Genomic DNA, 22446 nt, shown 5'->3' with positions numbered 1-22446 from the left:
GCAAATGCCTCACAGGTCAGATCAGGATTCAGTGTAGTTCTGATATTGGCTGGATTACTTTACATTTCACCAGGGCCATTTTATTTTGATCCTTTTTAAATATATTGAAACTGTGTTGGTTGTGTTTATTATCCTGATCTAGCCTTGGTGAAGTGAAAACAATCTGAGTCCAGGTCAAAACTATAAAAGTAAAAAAAAAAAAACATTTTTGGTGAGTAGCTTTAACGGTCAATTACTGAAAATACTTTTTAAAATAACTGGTTACAAGAACCTTTCACTTATTTTGATGTACATTTTATAATTTCAGCCACTTTAGTGATAACTCTTTTGGACTATAACGACAATCCTCCAGAGTTTATTGAGTCCCCCCCAGCAAACTTTACCAAGAATATGACTCAGAATATGACAGTGCAGTATATGTACACTGTCCAGGTCAACGAGAGCGCCACCACAGGGCAACAAGGGAGCAGGGTTGTAACTCTAAAGGCCAAGGACGCAGATCAAGGACAGCGAGTTAACTTCAGCATAGTCAGCAACACATCCAAGTTTGAAGTCAATCCACTTACTGGTAATTGTTTGGATACAGCCTTTTTAATTTTTTTTTATTTTTATTATTATTATTTTATTTTTTATCTGGTTAACAGTGTATTGAAGATAACTGTCTGGACAGGTATAATTGATAAGTTATGTCTAATTTTCAAAAAAAAATTAGTTTGTGTTCAAGGTCTGAAAGCTTTTGTAAATGAATTTTTTCTTATAAGGAAAATTTGCAATAAAAAATCAGTGATAATTTGGTTTCAGTATATATTGGGTTATGGTATATATTGTGTTATAGTTTATATTGTGTCATAATTTATGTAGAGTGTGTGCACTGAAGCTGTACTGGTACATATAAAAATGCTAGATATGTTAACTTTCATAAAAGACAAGGTTAAGATTATTTGAATTATACAGTTATTCTGAGAACATTGATAAAAAGCAACTACATCAAATTTAAACAGTCGGGGATTTCTTTTTTTTTTTTTTTTGCCTTCTTCATCTTCCTGTGTAAATGCATCAACCAAAAACAATTTGGTTATTTTAGGTGATGTTACTCTGAAAATACCACTGGACAGAGAGCAACATCCAGAGGAACAATTTCAAGCCATTGCTGTTGATATCCCGTCAAGTAACACAGGACCCTCTCTGACCAGCACTGCTACTGTGGTTGTTATTGTTATGGATACTAATGACAATGACCCTGTATGGGTTGACAATATGCCAACATCTGCCAGTGTCCCAGAGAATGCCCCTGTTAACACCCCAGTGCTGACTGTCAATGCCACTGATCGTGATGACGGTGACTATGGGAAAGTCACTTATATCATAAAGAGTGGCGATAATGGCAAGTTTAGGATTGATCCTAACACTGTGAGTATTGATGTAAATTGTTGGTGTTTTTATTTTTTTTAATGTTTACTAAAAATTATAAAAAATTTACTGTTCTGTTGTTTATTGAATTTGAGTAATTTAATGAGTAGAATATAATAAATTTTAATAAAAGTAGTCTGTTGTTAGATGTACCTTACTGTTGCTGACACTGTTGTCCTATTTTATCTAGGGTGTTATAACAGTAGCAGGCCAGCTGGACAGAGAAAACAAGAGCACATACTTGCTCAATATTGAAGCCAGGGACAATCTGGATCAGCCACCAAGCAGAAAAATTCAAAACCAGATTACAGTGCACATAACAGACATCAATGATGAGAGCCCAAAATTCAGTGAAGAATCATATTTTTTCAAAGTAGAAGAGGACGAAGATATGAGCCATGTCATAGCAACCGTCACAGCCAATGACAGGGATCAGGCTGGGACAGACAATTCCAGATTGACCTATACTGTTGTCCCAGACTCTGGCAACGGAACTGAACTGTTTGCCATCAATCTCACAACTGGTGCTGTCCAACCTAATGCATCTCTGAAAGGTAAACAAGGCTCCTTCTATATGACAATTCAGGCCACAGACCATGGCTCTATACCTCTGAATGGCAGCACTGAGGTGAAGATACAAGTTATTGATGTCAATGACCATGAACCAAAATTTCCATGGAAATCCATAACCATCAGTGTTAATGAGGTAACTAGATTGTGTGTAAACATTTGATACCTTCTAGGCATTATCTAACCTTGCAATGTTTTTTTTTTATCAAAGTATTACTAAAAAAGAACTGAATTTTTAATTCTAGAGTAAACAGTAGTCACTTTTATTATAATAAGCATGACAGCAAAGATTTTTTGTATTATGTTTAAACTAGAATTGCAAATTTCAAGGCAACTTTTAAACAAACCTTACTGTTATAAAACTGAAAACAAATATGCTTGCCTGTTAAATTTGTTAAATTTTTTATCCTAGGAGTTTTTCAGCACTTCTGGATGATATCAGAATGTATCATATGATGATTATTATTCTAGAGTTTCCCTGTCAATGGAAATATCACCACAGTTAAAGCTACTGACCTTGACCTTGGAGAAAATGGCCGTGTCAGCTACCGTCTGCTTAATAACTCTGTAGTCTATCAGGAAAGCTATGAAACCTTTAAAATTGACCCAGAAAGTGGGGTATTACGAACAAAAAAGGAGCTGGACAGAGAGACAGTGAATCAGTATACAGTGAGTATCCATGGTATTATTGGTTTGTAAGTACAACTTATGTGTCCTCACATCATGAACGATCTAGTAGTTTAAAGACCTATTTACATCCAGTTTTATTTCTTAGTAATACAGCTGTATCAAAGAGAGTCAAACACGAAAAGTTAGTAACTAATGCCCAAGCAGGGGGAAGCAAACTTTAAAAACTTGTGAAAAGCAGTAAATTTCCCTCTAGTGTATAACTCCATATTGAAATCTGTATTATTAAGGTAGAACACTTATTGTTAAAAGTCCTTAAAGCAATGTCTTGAGGCAGAATAACCCTTTGAGGAATATTTTAAAGGATGTGGTACTGTGTGGATATTTGAAATGGATAAGAATTGATATTTGAGATGATATACATGTCAGAAGCGGAGCCTCTGTTTCGTGTACAGTTATTTTTTACATACTTGTTCTAAAAATGTGCATTTCATCATTGAATTACAATCACCTTTTTTGTTTCCTTGATAAATGTCATGCCATGATATGAAATGATGTAGAATCCTGTTAGAATAGTGGTATAAATGTTTTACTATATTTTAAATAACTTTTAGGTCCGAGTAGAGGCATATGATCATGCTCCATTAGGGAAGGCATTGTCCTCTCAGGTGGATGTAATTATACTCATCCTTGACATTAATGATCATGAGCCTACCTTTGACCGTGAAAAGTATCCCATGCCTTCCATTACTAAATATGTGGAAGAAAATAAAAAGGGTGCCAGGGTTTTCAGTAATCTTAAGGCAGACGATGAAGATGTAGCTGCAGTAATCTGTTATTGGATTGTAGGTAAGTAGATCACTCCTGGAAAAGGGGTGAGAATTGTTTTATAGTGATATCTGTTAGCACACTTAAATTTGCAGCACATTTTCTGCAAATTTGCAGGAAGGAATATTAGCATACAAATGAGGCCTGGAGACTTGCTTGCAAACTTTCTTGCAAACTGTAATTCTGCAAACTGTTTAGTTTGTTCTAAATATGCTGCAAACTTTAAAATTTGCCAAGGGATATTAATAATGCATGGCATTTGCTAAATATGTTTGCATACAGAGTCATAACCAGCAAATTTAACCTAGGCATGGTTTCTTATATAAAGATGAACATCAGTTGGCGCACTGCTGAGAAATACTGGCCTAAAAATGTAGAAGAAATATGTAAGAAACATAATGAGTAAGATGAAGCATTTGTTGCCTGTTAAAACCTAGCCCTGACATCATGTGCTGATGAGATGATGATGTTGATGTTTTATGCTCAATGGTCACTTTAGAATTGGCCCTTAAAGCTGCCCAGGAGCATCTTGAATTTTGATTTGTGTCTCCCAAAATTCTGTCTCAAACTATCTCCTTTTTCAGTTCAATTTTTTAGCAAAATTGCAAATTATATTTTTAGAGGGAAACAAGACACTTTTCGAGGTAAATTATACCGATTCCAAGGCCAACATAAGCTTAAAGACAAATATGTCCCTTGACCGTGAAAAGACAGCAAGGTACACACTGGTTGTGGAAGCCAGTAACGACTGCGCTAATGAACCAACCACTAAGAACAAAGATGCTCAGGTTGTTATTGAGGTCCAGGTTCAAGATGTCAATGACAACCCACCCACGTTTAATAAGCACCTCTTCACTGCCGGCATCACTAAAGAAGTGGAGCCCCCTGCTACAATATTAGAGCTGAAGGTATGTATTGTTTCTTTTGGTTATTGATACCAAGATTGAAGCAATGCTGAGAACCTCTGTACATTCAATGAGCAGATGAGTATATATGTATTTCACCCTTATCTCTTTTGCATAGAATTGTGGGTGGGTATGTGCATGTATGTATGCATGTGCTTGTGTAAAAAAAAGTGTCAGAGGGCAACATAACTGGCTGGGGGAGGGGGGTCCTACACCTATATCTATATTACTACCCCTGTATATCAGGGTCATTTAATACTTCATCAGTAGTAATGTTCTCTCCTCATTTCCCAGAATGAAGTGGTGGACCGTGACATAGGCAACAACAGCCGTGTCCAGTTTTACATGGTGCCTGGCAGTATGAACATCAGTAGTGATCTGAAACAGAAGATAGGCAGCAAAAACCCTTTCCTGGTGGACCTCAGTGGCAATGTCAAGTCTGACATGTACTTTGAGAGTGACATGTTCGGCTATGTCGACTTCTTTGTATATGTCAATGATTCTGGAGGGTACAATGACAAGGCCAAAGTATCGGTATGAAACAGTCATTGGTATTATGAATGTAACATGCTTCAATTAATTCTCAGCTCTTCACAGTTATAATAATTCATTATATTCATTGTTATGGTACTGTTGAAGGAATATATGCTCCATTTGTTTATTCGCTTATTTACTTATTTATTCACTTTGTTTTAATCGTTTATTTACTTATTTATTCACTTGTTTGTTTGTTCCAAGACTTATGTTAAGGGGATGTTATCATGCATGACAGTTTAATTTAATGACTGCCAGATTCTTGCTATGTAACTTATAGAATAGATGATGATTATTTTCTGTACTTCTGGACATCAGTAATATTGTGAGTTTGAAGTATGTATGTGTAAACAGTATGCTGTTTATTTTTCAGATTTATTTGATAGGTTCCAATCAGCAGATCAAGATTGTTTTACCTGGTACTCCAGATGAGGTCAGACTGAAGAAGAGAGAACTTGAAGAGTAAGCAAAGATTGGAAAAATGACAGTTTTTAACAATTGTGTAAAAGAAAGATTAAATCACGTACTGGAGACTGACCTACAGGTGACTTCTGTCAAATGACAGCAGTGACAGTTGACCCTGACCCTGGGAGATGCACAAAACAGCATAGCCTATACCACCTGTACGTTGCCATTCAGTATGTGATTTAATTTCACTTACTTTAATTAATTACTGATAGTCCATACTATACTATGATAATAATGAAATCACTTTGTCATTGTCTTCTTGATACAGTATTGAATAGCATGCTTTGATTGGAATGTTTTTCATGGCCCTATGTTTCCAGATATCTCTCCAACATCACTGGAGCTATCATTAATGTGGACAAGTTTGTAGAACATGACCCTACAGGGAGTAGTAGTAGTAGTAACCTCAAAATAGATAGGTAAGAACTTGGGTTTTTAATTACATCCACTTTCTTATTTAAATGTTAAGTTCATTTAAGAAATAAAGTATTCTAGAATTTTGAGTTATTGTTTTTCCCTGGTATGTGTTCATGAAGATTGGACTAGTGTTTTGGACATTGATATATACATGTAGATTATCACCTGCAGTCTGCTGCATCTGATATTTTAATTATAATCCCTATCACCATAAAAATCTTTGATTTTTTTGCCATAAAATGAATTTAAGTAGAGCACATTTATAATATAAGGAAATATTCTAAAGTAGAGATAGAAGTACAGTATATCACATAAATAATACACATAGCTAATAAACACTGCTAATAACTACTGTCACAAATACAGGAATTATCACATATTTACACACAATACAAATTATTTGTCATGAAACCTTTTCTTTGTAGAACTGATGTTTATGTCCATGCTATACAAAGAGAAACAAAACAAGTCCTATCATCTGATGCTTTGGTGGGGTAAGTTACTGCTATTACATTGACTTAAAAATAGTAAATGAAAAAATGTTTGAATGGTTGGACTGGTACTGTTAAAGGGATAATAACTCTTCGTTTCGGCCAAAAAATGAATTTTCCTGGAGTAAACAACAATTTTCCCAAACTTACCAATGGTTAATGAATCCATTTTTATATTCAAAGTTATTCCCGGGTTTTTTTTCTAAAAAGTTTGGTTTTTTGTTAAAATCTCTTAAGAGATTTTAACAGAGTATAGCCATCAATGGAGGTCACATGATCTGAAGACAAGCTCAGATATCAGAAAAAATAGCTATAACTGCCGTTTTTGTGGTAAAACAGAATATATTATATTTCTATGAGTTATTCACAATGTTTTTATTATGAAAAATAGATCTCATACGAAGAGTTATTATCCCTTTAATTATATAGTGCTTTTTATGTACAGACACAGATGTGTCTGTACATATAGCCATCATCTGCGTCTGTCGTCGCCGTCGCCGTCGTCGCCGCCGTCGCCGTGCACTTTTACCGATAACACGATAAGTGGAAAACCATTTTACCTTTTGATTTGAAACTTGCAGAACCGATGAATATTCCTAATACGCAGGTCAAGTTCGAAAATCAGCATGATCGGGTCACTTTTAGGGAATTTATGCTGTTTTTTCACTTTTTTCAGCATACATGCAGCACCGATAACACGATAAGTGGAAAACCATTTTACCATTTGACTTGAAACTTACAGAACTGATGAATATTCATAATACGCAGGTCAAGTTCGAAAATCAGCATGATCGGGTCAATTTTAGGGAATTTATGCTGTTTTTTCACTTTTTTCAGCATGTATGCAGCACCGATAACACGATAACTGGAAAACCATTTTACCTTTTGACTTGATACTTACAGAACTGATGAATATTCATAATACGCAGGTCAAGTTCGAAAATCAGCATGATTGGGTTAATTTATGCTGTTTTTTCACTATTTTCAATATAAATGCAACACTGATAACACAATATAAGAAAAACGGATTGGCCAATTGTAATTATACTCACAGGAGTGGTCAATCTTACTAAAACGCAGGTTGAGTTCGAAAATAAGCATAATCGGGCCATTACTTAAGAAGTTATACTGTTTTTTCACATTTCCTCAGATTCAATTATTAGGCATGTTAACAGTCTCATTATTTAACTAATAAGATGCCTAAAAGTGTTTGTTTGATATTTCCTGCATCTTTACAACATTGTTAGTTGATTATGTAAAAAACATGGTAAACTTGTTATCATGTATTGTGTAATAAAGTGTCAAAAATGGAAATAAACTCATATCATTGCAGTTTGTCAGATTCAATCATCCACTATGTTCAGAATCTCAGAATGGAGGAAATTGGACATTTAACACTGTTCTATTGATACTTTTCCCATCTCATCAATTTTCTTAGTTGGACATATAAAAATGGCAGTAAAATGTTTATTTTGTTTTATGTTAAAAAAAAGTGTTAAAAATGGAAATAAACCCATTTCAGAACAGTGCTGTCTTGTTTACATTTTGGCATTATCAAGGCGTGACTTTGAAGTTCCATGGGCCTGAAGACCTTTACTAGTCACATTTTCTGAATATCTGTGATACAAATATTTTATAATTAAAAATTGATGGTCATTAAGCTGTTAAACATTATGTAATATTGCATCAAAATTTGAAGAAACCCCCATTTTGGGCACTGCTTCCATGATGACCATTTAAGGAAAATCATGTCACTTACTGTTCTCAAACTTACAGGATAGAAACATGGGACTAAAATACAGCTTCAGTAGGCAATGCAGTCTGTTTGTTTTTTTTTTTTTTTTTTTTTTTTTTTTTTTTTTTTTTTTTTTTTGGCAGTTAAACAGTTTTTTGTGAAAATTTAATTTTTCACATATTGGCATTTTCAAGGTGTGACTTTAAAGTTCCATGATCTTGAAGACTTTTGCTTGTCACATTTTCTGAATGTCCATGTTATTTCACTTTTTTCAGCATAAATGAAGCACCGATAACACGATAAATGGAAAACTGTTTTACTTTTTGGCTTGAAACTTACAGAACTGATGAATATTCATAATACGTAGGTCAAGTTCCAAAATCAGCGTGATTGGGTCATTTTTAATGAATTTAGGCTAATTTTATTCTTTTTTCAGCATAAATGCAGCACCGATAACATGATAACTGGAAAACCATTTTACTTTTTGGCTTGAAACTTAAAGAACTGATGAATATTCATAATACGCAGGTCAAGTTCGAAAATCGGCATGATTGGGTCATTTTTTAGTGAATTTAGGCTATTTTTTCTCTTTTTTCAGCATATATACAGCACCGATAACACGATAACTGGAAAACCGTTTTGGCTTTTGGCTTGAAACTTACAGAACTGATAAATATTTATAATACGCAGGTCAAGTTCGAAAATCAGCATGATCGGGGGACTTGTAGGGAAGTAATGCTGTTTTTTTAAACTTTTTTCAGCATATATGCAGCACCGATAACACGATAAGTGGAAAACCACTTTACTTTTTGGATTCAAACTTACAAAACTGATGAAGATTCATAATCCGCAGATCAAGTTCGAAAATCAGCATGATCAAGCCATTTTTAGGGGAGTTATGCTATTTTTTCACTTTTTTCAACATATATGCAACACTGATAACACTATATAAGAAAAACAGATAGTCCAATTGTCATTATACTTACAGGAGTGGTCAATCTTACTAAAATGCAGGTTGAGTTGGAAAATCAGCATAATCTGGTTATTATTTTAGAAGTTATGCTGTTTTTTCACATTTCCTCAGATTCAATTCTTAAGCATGTTAACAGTCTCATTATTTAACTAATAAGATACGTAAAAGTGTTTGTTTGATATTTCCTGCATCTTTACAACATTGTTAGTTGATTATGTAAAAATGATGGTAAACTTGATATCGTGTATTGTGTAATAAAGTGTCAAAAATGGAAATAAACTCATATCATATCATATTGCAGTTTGTTAGATTCAATCATCAACTATGTTCAGAATCTCAGAATGGAGGAAATTGGACATTTAACACTGTTCTATTGATATTTTTCCCATCTCATCAATTTTCTTAGTTGGTCATATAAAAATGGAAGTATACTGTTTATTTTGTTTTGTTTAAAAAGTGTTAAAATGGAAATAAACCCATTTCAGAACAGTGCTGTCTTTTTTACAGTTTGGCATTTTTAAGATGTGACTTTGAAGTTCCATGAGCCTGCAGATCATTGCTAGTCACATTTTCTGAATATCCATGATACTAATATTTTATGATTAAAAATTGATGGTCATTATGCTGTAAAACATTATGTAATATTGCATCAAAATTTGAAGAAATCCCTATTTTGGGCACTGCTCCCATGATGACCATTTAAGGAAAGTCATGTCACTTACTGTTCTCAAACTTACAGGAAAGAAACATGGGACTAAAATACAGCTTCAGTAGGCAATGCAGTCTGTTTGGTAAATTTTTCTGGTAGTTAAGCAGTTTTTTTGTGAAAATTTAATTTTTCACATATTGGCATTTTCAATGTATGACTTTGAAGTTCCATGATCCTGAAGACCTTTGCTTGTCACATTTTCTGCATATGCGTTATACTAATATTTTATAATTAAAAATTGATGGTCATTATGCTGTTAAACATTATGTAATGTTGCATCAAAATTTGAAGAAACCCCTGTTTTGGGCACTGCTCCCATGATGACCATTTAAGGAAAATCGTGTCAATTACTGTTCTCAAACTTACAGGAAAGAAACATGGGTCTAAAATACAGCTTCAGTAGGCAATGCAGTCTGTTTGGTAAATTTTTCTGGCAATTAAACAGTTTTTTGTGAAAATGTAATTTTTCACATATTGGCATTTCCAAGGTGTGACTTAGAACCACCACGGGCTTGAAGACCCATGCTAGTCACATTTTCTGAAAATTCATGACACTTATATTTTATTATTAAAAATCGATGGTCATTATGCCGTTAAGCATTATGTAATGTTGCATCAAAATAGAAGAAAACACAATTTTGGGTGCTGCTGCCTTGATGACCATTATGGGAAAACTGTGTTACTTATGACTGTCAAACTTTCAAAAAAGAAACACAGGACTAAAATGCAGCCTGAGTTGGAAAAGCAGTCTAATTGGCTTCTTTTTCTGGAAGCTATACATTTTAGTGTAATATTCATTATCTTTTTGGCATATTCATTGTGGGACTCAGAGCTCCCATGAACATGAAGCCGAATGGTAATCATATTTTCTACATGTCCATCCTATTTATAGTCAATAAACAAAAATTGGTGATAATTATTCTCTAATTTATTATGTAATGTTACATCAAAATTGACAACAATCTTTTTGCACTGCTACTGCAAACATTATGAAAAGAAAACTGTGCTACTTATTATCATTTTTAACTTACAAGTACGATTTTTAGGATTGGCCTTCAGCTCATATGAGAAAACCAGCTCTATTGGATTATCATTTTTATTGAATTTATGCATTTTTTGTGAAATTTTCATTTTTCTCATTCTGGCACTTTCTAAGTATAAACTTGAACCCCGATGGGCCTGAAGCCTTATGCTTTTAATTTCGTCTGTGTTACCTGTTGTGCATAAGTTGATGTTGACTGTGCAGTTAAACATAATGTATTATTGCATCAGGATTGGTAGTCTCCTATTTTGGGCATTATGGTTTTGTGCTTTTCTTAAAGTGTGACTTATGGGCCTAAAGACCTTTGAGTGGGTCAGTCTGTAAATTACCCTTGGGTATCACTAGATTAATTTCAGAGTTATAAAGTCATTTGCCTTAATAGGCCATTAAATGAGATTACATAAAGCACACTTGTTGATATTTCCCTGTAAACTCCCAAAGGTTAAGCTCTCTGCTAGATTAATAATAAGGAAGCAGTGATTATGCAGGTAAATTTTGTTTAATATTGCAAATAAGTTTTAAATAATATATATATATATATATATATATCAAACTGGAAGATTAAAAGTTTGAATAGCATCTTCATTGGAATTATATTTACCTCAAGCTCTGCCAAGGAGGTCATATTTTCACCCCCGTTTGTCTGTCATCCACATAACACAAAAAGTTATGGACTGATTTTGCAGAAATTTTCAGGAACTGTCGGAAGTGGGCCAAAGAGGACAATGATTAATTTTTGGTGGTGGTCTGGAACAATAATCAATCAATTATCAATAATAATCAACAATTGCTGCCTTGGCAGAGGTCTGCACTCTCAAAGTGCTTTTCTAGCTTTGTTATGTTTTCCTTTATAATTTTTTCTCAAACACTTGCATTTGTGACTTTTAACTCTCATCTGCCTGGGGCTCTGCATATTTTCTGTATTTCTACAAAAGCAGTTGTATTGTTTTTTATGTCTTTAAACATTATGTAATATTATTTTATGCACTGTCATCATTTTTCAAATATTGAGAGTTTCATAATGTGAATTTGAACTCTCATGGTCCTGAAACTGTAGTTTTATTGAAGGGGTGGACCATCTTCTGGGTCTTCCTGAAGACAGTCAGGTTATTAAGTTTATATTGACTGGTATCTATTTTTTTCTGTTGGAAGACCATCAAAATGGAGGATGGATCAACATAGATACTTTGTAATACTGTCAGAAAATATCTCTGGGTCCGCTCCTGTTATTGACCATGTTACCTGTTGTGCAAGATTAAAATTCAGTGTTGACTGACAGTGCTATTATAAGCATTATTTATTATTGCATCAAAATTGACAAAATGACCTTTTTTGCATCTTTATTTTCTGTTTTTTGTCTGTACATTTGACAGCTTTGCTGCCTTGTTATGTTGATTTGAATGATATAAAAACGTGTCTACGTATATCTTTTATAATGGCCCTTCATATCAATTGCCATATAATGATATTATTATTATAAATATACATGGGGAAATATTAATGTTAAGACATTTTTGTTATAATAAAGAGGCTGTAGATTTAATTGATCCTGTATTTATCTCTCAGTAAACTTATATTGTTTTGTTTGTTTTTCAGTGTACTAGAAGCAAATTTGGACCAGTTGACTGCATTTTATAAAAGATTTGGCGTTCATGAAGTCACTGTAAGTGCATCTTCACAAATTTAAAACCAATTTCTTAAAGAAACATTTACATAATAACCAATTTTAGTGGGTTTTATGATTGAACAGCATAATTTGATACAGATGTGCCATACTAAAAAGAATTCAACTCCATCATTTGTATTAAAACATACATTAGACTAGAGATTCATGCAGGACTGCATGTCACAGAGAAAGATGGTGTGGAATTTTGTTAGTTCTTGTCCATATTGCAATAGATTCTCAGCAAATACCTTAAGATGCAGTGTTTTAAAATGCATGAATCATGTGAGATTGGAATTGCACAATGAAAAGTAGCTTAAATGTGACCAAATCATCTTTTCAAATAGTTGTTCATGCCAATGACTCAACCCAAAGCCTAATTCTTGCTGTTTTTGGAGATAATAATTAAAAAATCCTAGCTAATTAATATCCCTTAGACTCATACTTAGATCGATCTAACAGGATCGATCCTGCTCTAAGAGTTTTTTTACTAAATTGCTTTCGGCTTTAGTGGCTTTGATGGCTGGCATGCCTTCTGAAACTGCTAAACCATAATTGCTCCTAGCAGCTTCAGTAGGTGTGACAGACATCTTAGCTGCTTAAGTTAATTGCAATTTAGCGAGGATCGTCTCGGAGATAGAGCGATCCACAGTTAATTTAGGGTCTGGGTATGGTCCCTTAGGCCAGTTAGTCCCTTTTGTTTAAATAAAATTACCTCAATTCAAATCAATTTGATGTATCACCCAGTGAGTGCTGGGAGGCTCATGCTTTTACATGGAACTATTTCTTCAGTAGCTGTGAGGATTAAATATATTGTTTTGATAGACCATACCTAGGACAGTTATATTAGAGCTTGAAAACTTGAATACATGTCTTATAAATGATAGTATCCCAGTCTAAACCAACAAATATTCACCAATATAATATATCTTTGATCCAGAAAATCACCCCTGAGGAACCACCTGTGGAGGGTCTGGCTGAGCCGCTGAGGATGGCTCTCCTGATCACAGCACTGGTACTGCTGCTGCTGCTGCTTATCTTGATAGGAATGTTCTTCACTGCCAGGAGGAAGTAAGTAACAGATATATAAAAACGAAAATTCATGTGATCTGTCGATGAAATGTTTGCAAATGTGCTCATGTACAGAAATGTTTTTTATAAGCTTTGGATAATAGTAGTAGTAGGACTGCATGTAGTAAGACTGTTTTTTTTTTATTTGCCCATGGAAACAAAGGTGACCTTAGCTGGACTGAAATGTCTACTGTGTGGTCACAGATGAACAGTTCTGTTTGATAATGATATGCTTTTCATCTTTACTTTGAAATTTTTCTGCTTTTTTTACAGATACAAGAGGAAGCTCAAAGCTGCCACAGCATATGCTTACAGTAAGTTCAGTTTCATTTCCTCCTGAAAAAAGGAAATACAAAAAAGCAAAAGAAAATGCACAAAGCTGAAGTGTCTTTTACATATTACAAATTACTATATTTCTATATTATAAGCATTTCACAACAATAATAAGTCTCTACATAGCAATCACACTAATATAATAAACTGTCACTTCTCTTCAGATACAAATGACAATGGTTTAAACCATGTGGATCTTGTACCTGGGACCAATTTACACACATTTGAAGGGTAAGTTTTTAGCTTATATTTCTACAATAGATTTTTTCACTTACTTTTTCTTTGCAGGGTCTACAAGGTGATCTTGATTGTTTAGCATTTGGTGTTTGTCTAAATCAGTTCTGACTATTGAATTATCTACACTTCATTTATGATTTGCATCTTTAAGTGTTTGTAGCCTTTGAATTATTGATGAATGGGAATGTTGGTTTTTATTAATTGTTTCACAGCATTTAATTTTGTCGAACAAAATTTTTCATCTTTATTCCATTATGGATGCTTGCAATATCATCTCTCATTTGACCACAGCTATTTCAGTGAATTTCATTTAAAGTGAATGCTATAACGTATACCATGTTACCTTCACAAGTTCTATCATCTGGTGATGAGTAATCTAGTTCTAGAGCACCCTACTGCCTTCATCATGAGTAATCCAGTATTAGTGGTTATAACACAAGACTAAGGATTATGAGTGCATTATACATATATTTATGGCAATTTTTCTGTTTGCATTTCTGCTCTGCATATCTGCTGCCTGTATTACCCCATGGCCTGTCTGTCAGTTTTCTGAATTTGTAATTTTGATAGAGCTATTTTTTGCTGTTCTTGTTACAAATTATGACAGGAATCATTCTTTGTTTTTTGTAATATTGAACAATGGGTTTTATTAATTGGGCTTTGCGTGTTTACGACTTATGTTCACAGAGCTAAAAGTTCACATAAAATCAATGACTTATTAGGCAAAAAAAACCCAACATATTCTGATCCCAAACCATTACTGATCAGAAAATCAATAGAAATTTCATTTATTGCTTTTAGTTCTTCATTTTCATTAGTAGTACATGTCATAATTCTTTGAAAAGCAACTAACATCATTGGTTTAGCATTAGATATAATAACAGTGTTCTTGATTTGTTTTGACACCAGTTGATATAGTTCTAGAGACATTTATAAAAATCCCTCCTCAACTTGTCTCTGTCGTCTAGGTGTAGTTTTACTGTAGACACTTAATTAAGTATAAGAGCCTGTGCTTGTGGATTACATGCTGAGCGAATACCACTTGATTATAGTCCATTTAATCTCAGCATAACACAGACCAGTGGTATTCAGCTGTCAAGAAGTAGAATGATCTGACTTTCCAGCCCAATATGAGAAGAAAATCATTACTGAGGCTTGTTGTGATGTTAGATCAATATTTTGAGACTCATGATTGGTATACCAGCTGTTTTTGTCACTGACCTGAAAGATGACCCCTTGATGCAAAATCTTTATGGTGGAAAAAACAAAAACATAGATTTCTTTTTAATCTTCTATTTTGTTTCCAGACTTACACTTCATTTTTAAGAAAGATACTTGTCTTTTATTATACTTGGCTGAAGTTCTATGCATTACATTCCACAAATTTACAATGTGGAATGATGGGTACTCACAAAATGACAAAATGATTATGAAAATTAAAACTACAATAATATTTCCTCCATATCACCCTAAAGTCTGTTTTTCTTATAGTTATTTTTTTATATTGATTTTCTGCTTATTAAGTGCATTTGATTATTGCTTTGCAAAAGCTGAAATGATATTCTTAAGCTAAGAATAAATATTTGGCTTTTTTGGGCATACAAATTATGATTGAATTAAAAGTAAATTTAAATATGAAATTTGAATATTGTCTCAAATCTGCAGGATTTACTTCTTACATGGTATGCCCAGCTTTTGTGTATAGCACATACAGTGATCACTTATTTGGGTCAAAAATAGCACATGTTTCTATGCAGAGCACCTGGTGTGATTTTAATTGCATCATTAGCATTTTCCGCTGTTTTATTTCCACACAGTATGGAAGCTACAGATGACTGGTATGGACAAAATGAATATGCCTACGTCAACCCTCTTAAAAATGAGGGACAAACCAGGTTTTAGGGTAAAGCAAGTGAATTCTCTTTAGACTACAATTATGTTTATGTTCTTCTCCCCGCATCTGTGTTTGTCTCTGAGCATTTATTATGAGTAGGATTATTTGCCTTGTTATGCTATTTATAATTAAGTTCTCTGTTATATTTTGTATGTTGCATGTGAGTCATCCCAACACGCACTCTCTGATGTGATATGGCTAGGATGACGCAGCGACAGAATGCTGTGGTTATAGCTTGAATTTCATTCTGCATGAAGAAACTGTAGCTTTTGCATGGATTATTATCAATAATACTACTGCCTCCTATCTTTTGACCATAAAAATCTTGGTTTTTAAGTATTTATAAAAAGTCCACATCTTAAGCAGTTATCAGAAACCTTTTTTCATTAAAAAATGTTGTTTCTTATTTTTGACTTAGCAGATGTTGTTCATGAAGGATTTAATAAATAATCAATATTTTTATCCACCTAATGATCTGGGAAATTTACCATCGTTTCTAAATGTAACCAAGTTTGGTTGAAGAAAAGAGTATATTTTAACAAATGTTTTTTTTATGTGCATCAATATTTTGCCCTCTTATTGTATATACATATATAAGAACATTTCCCTCAGTGTATATACTGAGCTTAAGCTACACTGTACATTACTGTAATAACAAGAAAGTATAAATTATGTATGGAGTTCATTAGATGTAGATGTACTTATTACTAACACTGAATCCTGTTCTTTACAATCTTTACCTGAGTTATGATTCTGCACACACTGTCATGTCTGAAGCACAGTCTCTTATACATTTTTGTCAATCTCTCAATTTTTCCCGACTGTTTCTTTACTCGTAGACTAGGCTATATTGTCTATATGACCAGAGTCAAAAGGACAAATACATCAAATACTAGTCTTGTGGGTAAATGGTGTGTGCATGTTGAAAGTAGATACGTAGCTATTTAGAACTAACATATTTTAAACAATATCTTCACTTTTTTAAAAGCACAATGGTTATATACATACAACATTTCTTTCAGTTCATAGTTATTGTTTCACTGATCCTTGTTTAAATGTAAATTAACAATGGCTTCAAATTCATTTTATTGTCCTTAAACACAAAATGTCATTGCATTTTGTATGATTTTGCACAGAGAATTCTGGGCTCTGTTACTTTGTGACTGATGATCTCTAACATTGGCATGCTTAATTGATGTGATATTTCATGCTTCAGTGTGAGATATGATATGGATGATGATCACGTATAGTATTAGGTGCTATGATGGACAAATGATAAATGATGTTTATGTTGTTTTCTCCCTGCAGGACTAACCCGTTGTTTGGTCAGCAGATGGAGAATGCTTGGCCAGACGGCGAAGAAGCAGATGCAGACAGGTAGGTCTTTTTATGTACAGACACTAATTAGAATTTTGCAGTGAATTAATGTTAATGAGGTAAAAGTTACTAGCATCAGATAAGTGGAATACATTTAAGACCTGTATATGTTCAGAATTAGTTACAAACAGGTGTGTACTCAATTACCAGCATATCTTGATTATATGAAATTAGATGTATTCTGTTAAAATTATTCTCTTTGTTCAAGAAAGTAATGCTTATGACCAGCAGCTCTGTTAAAAATGGCATGGAGTCAAAATTTTAATCCTTGAAAATTGCCAGGGTTGCATGCTTGCATGCTTTGAAAGTGTCATTATTCTTATGAATCTTTTGCTTGGGCATGTTTGTATTTATTGCTGGAAGATTGTCAGCTGGAAAAGATGCAGTCCTGTGTATTTCTGTCTGTACAGGTGCTCTAGCTGGCTACCTTGATTGGATGAAAGGTGTATATTCATGGCATTCAGTTAATACTGGGTCTGTTAGTAGAAGATGTCAGCAATGGCTGATGGGGTTATCTGAACAGAAAGATGACCAAAATTTGCCATGGTTTATTTGTTGATTGCCTTTCTTAAACAATGCCTGTCAGTGTGATACTGACGTGATTAGTGATTTAAATAGCTGCATTATATGTGTATGTGCATGTTGGGCATAGGTAGCCTTTTAACATGTATTTCTGTCCCGTCCTGCTGCTGCTGCTGCTTAGACGAATGCGGCGGTTCCGGCCATTTAATATTAGTACTGAGCTTTAATGGAGGTGAGTGGGAGCTCCGTCTCAGTGCATGCCGCATGCAGCTTGATGGACACCAGATGTCTCTGCTACTTCTGCATTGCCAGTGTTATCTCTGTTATCACTTGTGATGCCTATATTTGGAATACTCTGTTTTTTTGGTTTTTAGAAGAAGCTATTTTTGCTTAGATGCTGAAGTTTGAGAGATGGATAAAAGTGCAGTGCAGTGTGTAGTATATGTCTGCAGACATACAGCAGTAACACTGGACACTTCTGGTTTAGTCAGTCCTGAGAGATTGACTTTAACACTTAGTCAACTTCTTCTGGACACTCAATGACTTCATAATGAAGATAACTGTTTCTATACATGACAGCACCGAGCATCAATCACATCATTTTATGAATATGTGATTTTTTTCTACATTTGCCTGAATATTTGACTCATCAAATTTGTTTTTGTACATAAAACATCTAAATGATCACCTGTTCTCACAGCATTCACAATGATTGATCTGTAATAAGAAACTGATGGAAATCAGAATACCCTTTGTGGGTTTTTGGGTTTGAAGAAATCAGCATCTTCAACAGTTTCTTGCCTATATATTTGCTGATTTTTCACTTTGTAAAACACTATTTTAAGCAGTATTAGTTATTTTATTAACTTGGAAAGTATATAACATACAATGTACAGATGAGACTTGTGGGGGTTATTTGAAAGAAAAATTGGACATTTTTGACAAAAAAGTGAACTATATAAAAAAAAACATATTTTAATGATATCCTCATCTCTTATTATTTACTAAGCATTCCTTTTCTTTGATTATTATTTGCTATTTTTATCCTGTAAATGAAGAATGCACAAATCTGAGATTAAGAAAGTTGATGATTTTCTTGATTATTTTTATGCAGCCAATATTTTGGCAGTGTTGTCTGAAGGTAAGCAATTTGATTGGTTGGTCAACTAGATCTGCCAACTGCATGCATTTTAAGGACATTTGGTTGTTTATTTCAATCTGTGTGTATGTCTGCATTACTTTAGGTTTGGGAGCAGTCATTTGGCTGATTCATTGATTTGCTTCCCTGCGGTGCTGGGGTGAACTTTGTCTTTGCTCTTACTTTCATTTTAGAGTGGCATCTTCAGTCCAAATTATGAGGTATAGCCAAGATTTTGATATTGTCCCATGTACATTTTTCATGTTTCTGAATTTTGACTGTTTCTCTGTTCCAGCCACAGTGAAAGCACGGGATCAGAGAGCGACACAAATTCACTGGATGACAATGTGATAGAAGCCAAGGAAATCAATGGATATGACAACAAAGCATTGACAATAGACTTATATGATGACTTTGACACCAACATTTCCCCAGCTCAAGTAGCCAAGAGTGACATGTTCCTCCAAGCGGCTCTAAACGAGCACGATGCCACAAAGATGGACAAAAATGACCTCAATCACACCAGTGGACAGACGCCGTACCAGGAGGGTCAGATGAAGTTTGACCCCAAGGCTGGAACTGTGGTCATTAATGGGATGCAGACCACTGATATCTAAACTTGCCGCAACTTGCTTCTTTCTTATTCCATTATGGTGCTCAAATGATTAAGTAAACACGGATAATCAAACCATCGTCTGCGTAGATAGCGTCTTTGCAGGACCCAGATTGCAGGAATACGAAGATGGAGATAGTTTACAAGTACCAGGTCAGTTGTTCTGACAATTTTCCAGATATGCAAGTAAATGTCCATGCATACCAGTGTAATAATGGATGCCCTGCAAATTGTTCGAATCATGACAATTGTTTTTCTTTTTCATAATAATGGATGGAGAACAAGAGTTGCTTTTTGTCAGGAATGAATTGTCATAATTATTTTGTAGAGCTGCAAAAAAAGTGAATTATATTAGCTGCAGTAGGAGGAACCAGTATTGTTCCATAAACAGTAGGCACTTGTGTGTTGTTTGTTGATTATGTTATGACCCTACAAAGAGGGTGAATATGCAAAGATTTGAGGATTCTAGTCATGGCTATGCAGCATGGTGATTCTGGCAGAGCTTGGTTCTCTGCATCTGCTTCTCCTTGTTTATCATTTGGCTCTGACAGAGAATCAGGCCTATTAAATGCAAATATTTTTATATGATTTATGTGTATGATCAAAGTGTATTCTTATTCTTTGCTGTACTGTAATTCTGATGTGTGTTTTTTATTTTTAAGTTAAAAAATGATATTTAGCAACTGTTATAAGTTATTATTTTTATCATTATTTATTTTCATTATTTATTTTTTTCAAATTTATTTATCATAATTATTATCATTATTATTTAATTTTTTCTAAGATTAATGCTTTTGTAGTAATGTCAATTCATTTGTTCTCGTTAGTGCCTGTCAATTAAATATCCTACCATGTCAACATAGATAGCTAGTTGTAAGCCTGCAGAGGCTTTATTGGACTTTTAAGTGTACCAGTTTATTTTGTAGAGAAAGAGATAATTGAGTTGAACTATGGCTTTCTGTCCAAATCTTTAAAGTACAATTTTATTTTGATTGAAAATAATCACCATTCCAAAAACTTGTCTGGAATGCCAGTATGTAGTTGTTCATTTCAAGTATTTCAGTGTTCATAACCTGGGACCAGAATCTGTTGATAAAGACACGTCCATTATATTACTCCAGGGACCAGTGGTGATTTCTAGCAGTACAAACATAAGTGTTAGGAACAATGTGAGCTGTACTTATAGCTTGACATCAACTCCCAGGAACTTGGGGTCGTTTTTACTAGAAAACTTTTAAGATCACTGTTAGATTTTGAGCTTTTAAAAATGATACTGTAGATATAGCTTGTATCTCTTCACCTATTTACCCCATATTACCTGTAGAATAAGTTTGTCTATGGGTAATTCATATTTAAATGACTATGAAATATGAAGAAAATGAACTTGAAATAACGATAAGTAGCACATAACTGAGTATGACAGACAACATAGTTTTATATCTGGAGTGGCAAAAATTTTCAGAGGTTCAATTTGAATTTCAACAATGTATTATTATAGTCTGCAAACAATGAGAGCTCACAATGTTGGTAGATTTTGTTCATTCTTTCAGTGATTGTGCCAAAGTAACTGTCTCACTGCTAGTATGGTATTTTGAATCAGGTTTAAGAATCACATTTGTGTATATTTTTGTCGATGGATCATATTTGTTTCAGATATGCCATTAGCATTTCATTTGCTTGACCACTTGTACTAGAATATTAGCATATTTCATTAAAGATAAAATTATCTCTGATTTTAATTAACATTATCTCTTTCCGTGTCATATCAAAATATCTCTGATTTCTCAATTTTCTTTTTAGTATGCCAAATCATTCCATAACCAACATATGAAAAAGTGATGTTATTTTCAGAATTTGCAACAGATTTTTCTAGGGAAAATGTATAATTAGGTCATTGCTGCAGCTTTATAAGAATCATCAGGAATTGTTTTTTATTCAGTGACAACAAAAGAAAATAAACCTTTCATATATTCAGTACACATGTCACTGCATTTAACATGTAACCTAGTAGACAATTGCTGTATATTTATTGTAGTATGGTTTTAAGCATACAATGTGTTGTTTCTGCTTTCACAAACAAGGTTTAGGTGTTAGGCTTGTATCACTGACCTTATGCTTAGTTAGGTAAGGTGGCTGTCAGTCTACCTGCTGTATGTTATACGTATATATTTAGTCTATAGTTGATAATTTAAACTGGTCTAATGTTGGCAGTTAATGGTGCTCAGACATAGAAAGTTAGACAGCAAGCCAAGTGAATATGAATAAATCATAATTTATGTCACAAGAAAGTTCATTTGAAGAGAATTAATTTTCATAGGAGATAAAACATTGTTTTTATTTATTAATTTTCAATCTGAGGGGGACCAAGTAACATTTTTCATGTCAAATCATTTGAAAATGAAGTGTGCACAATTGGCTGGTCCTTGGTTGCTAAACAAATTTATTGATATTTTCAATAAATTATTTACTTACAACTTGATTATTGTTTCACTTTTTGTTTTTGAATGCTTCAAATCATTCTAGGAATCATGTTTACTGGCTGTTAGAGGGGAAAAATATGACAGTTATGCAAAAGATTCTTCCTTTGATAAGTTTTTTGTTTGTTTGTTTGTTTTGTGTGTGAATACATCAAGATGGTCTGCTGCAGCTGAGGAAAACTAAATTCTTTTTATTTTTTGGCTAATAACAGGAGGAAAAGAGGACTTTAAATTTTCACTGTGAGTATAATTTACCGAGATAAATCTCCTGGGTTTTGTTTTTGTGATAATAATATATTGACCATAACACTGCATAAAACCTATATCTGATCAGATCCTATTTAGGTTAATTTGTTGTGACCAACTTTATAAAACCCTGTTTTAATGTCTAAAATAGGGGAGGAGGGGGGAG

At 33.7% G+C, this 22446-nt stretch overlaps 1 protein-coding gene across 1 annotated transcript in view; it reads left to right on the top strand.

Moving 5' to 3' along the window:
- LOC106159720 (cadherin-23) overlaps nucleotides 1-22036 on the top strand; it is a 34243-nt gene extending 12207 nt beyond the window's left edge. Inside the window, exons 19-34 of the mRNA XM_087004402.1 lie at nucleotides 308-568; nucleotides 1085-1410; nucleotides 1601-2116; nucleotides 2452-2649; nucleotides 3222-3456; nucleotides 4057-4343; nucleotides 4635-4874; nucleotides 5248-5336; nucleotides 5663-5761; nucleotides 6185-6253; nucleotides 12306-12372; nucleotides 13313-13443; nucleotides 13717-13757; nucleotides 13941-14007; nucleotides 17216-17284; nucleotides 19240-22036. Coding sequence (XP_086860528.1) covers nucleotides 308-568; nucleotides 1085-1410; nucleotides 1601-2116; nucleotides 2452-2649; nucleotides 3222-3456; nucleotides 4057-4343; nucleotides 4635-4874; nucleotides 5248-5336; nucleotides 5663-5761; nucleotides 6185-6253; nucleotides 12306-12372; nucleotides 13313-13443; nucleotides 13717-13757; nucleotides 13941-14007; nucleotides 17216-17284; nucleotides 19240-19561 — 3017 coding nt within the window. The 3' untranslated portion in view covers nucleotides 19562-22036. The remainder of the gene's footprint in view (nucleotides 1-307; nucleotides 569-1084; nucleotides 1411-1600; nucleotides 2117-2451; nucleotides 2650-3221; nucleotides 3457-4056; nucleotides 4344-4634; nucleotides 4875-5247; nucleotides 5337-5662; nucleotides 5762-6184; nucleotides 6254-12305; nucleotides 12373-13312; nucleotides 13444-13716; nucleotides 13758-13940; nucleotides 14008-17215; nucleotides 17285-19239) is intronic.
- The last annotated feature ends 410 nt before the right edge of the window (nucleotides 22037-22446 follow it).

This window comes from Lingula anatina, chromosome 2 (assembly GCF_051362555.1).
Source record: "Lingula anatina isolate TDL-2025a chromosome 2, LinAna3.0, whole genome shotgun sequence".
NCBI lineage: Eukaryota > Metazoa > Brachiopoda > Lingulata > Lingulida > Lingulidae > Lingula > Lingula anatina.
The sequence above is the reverse complement of the archived record's forward strand: the minus strand, read 5'-3'. Positions and strand labels throughout refer to the sequence as shown.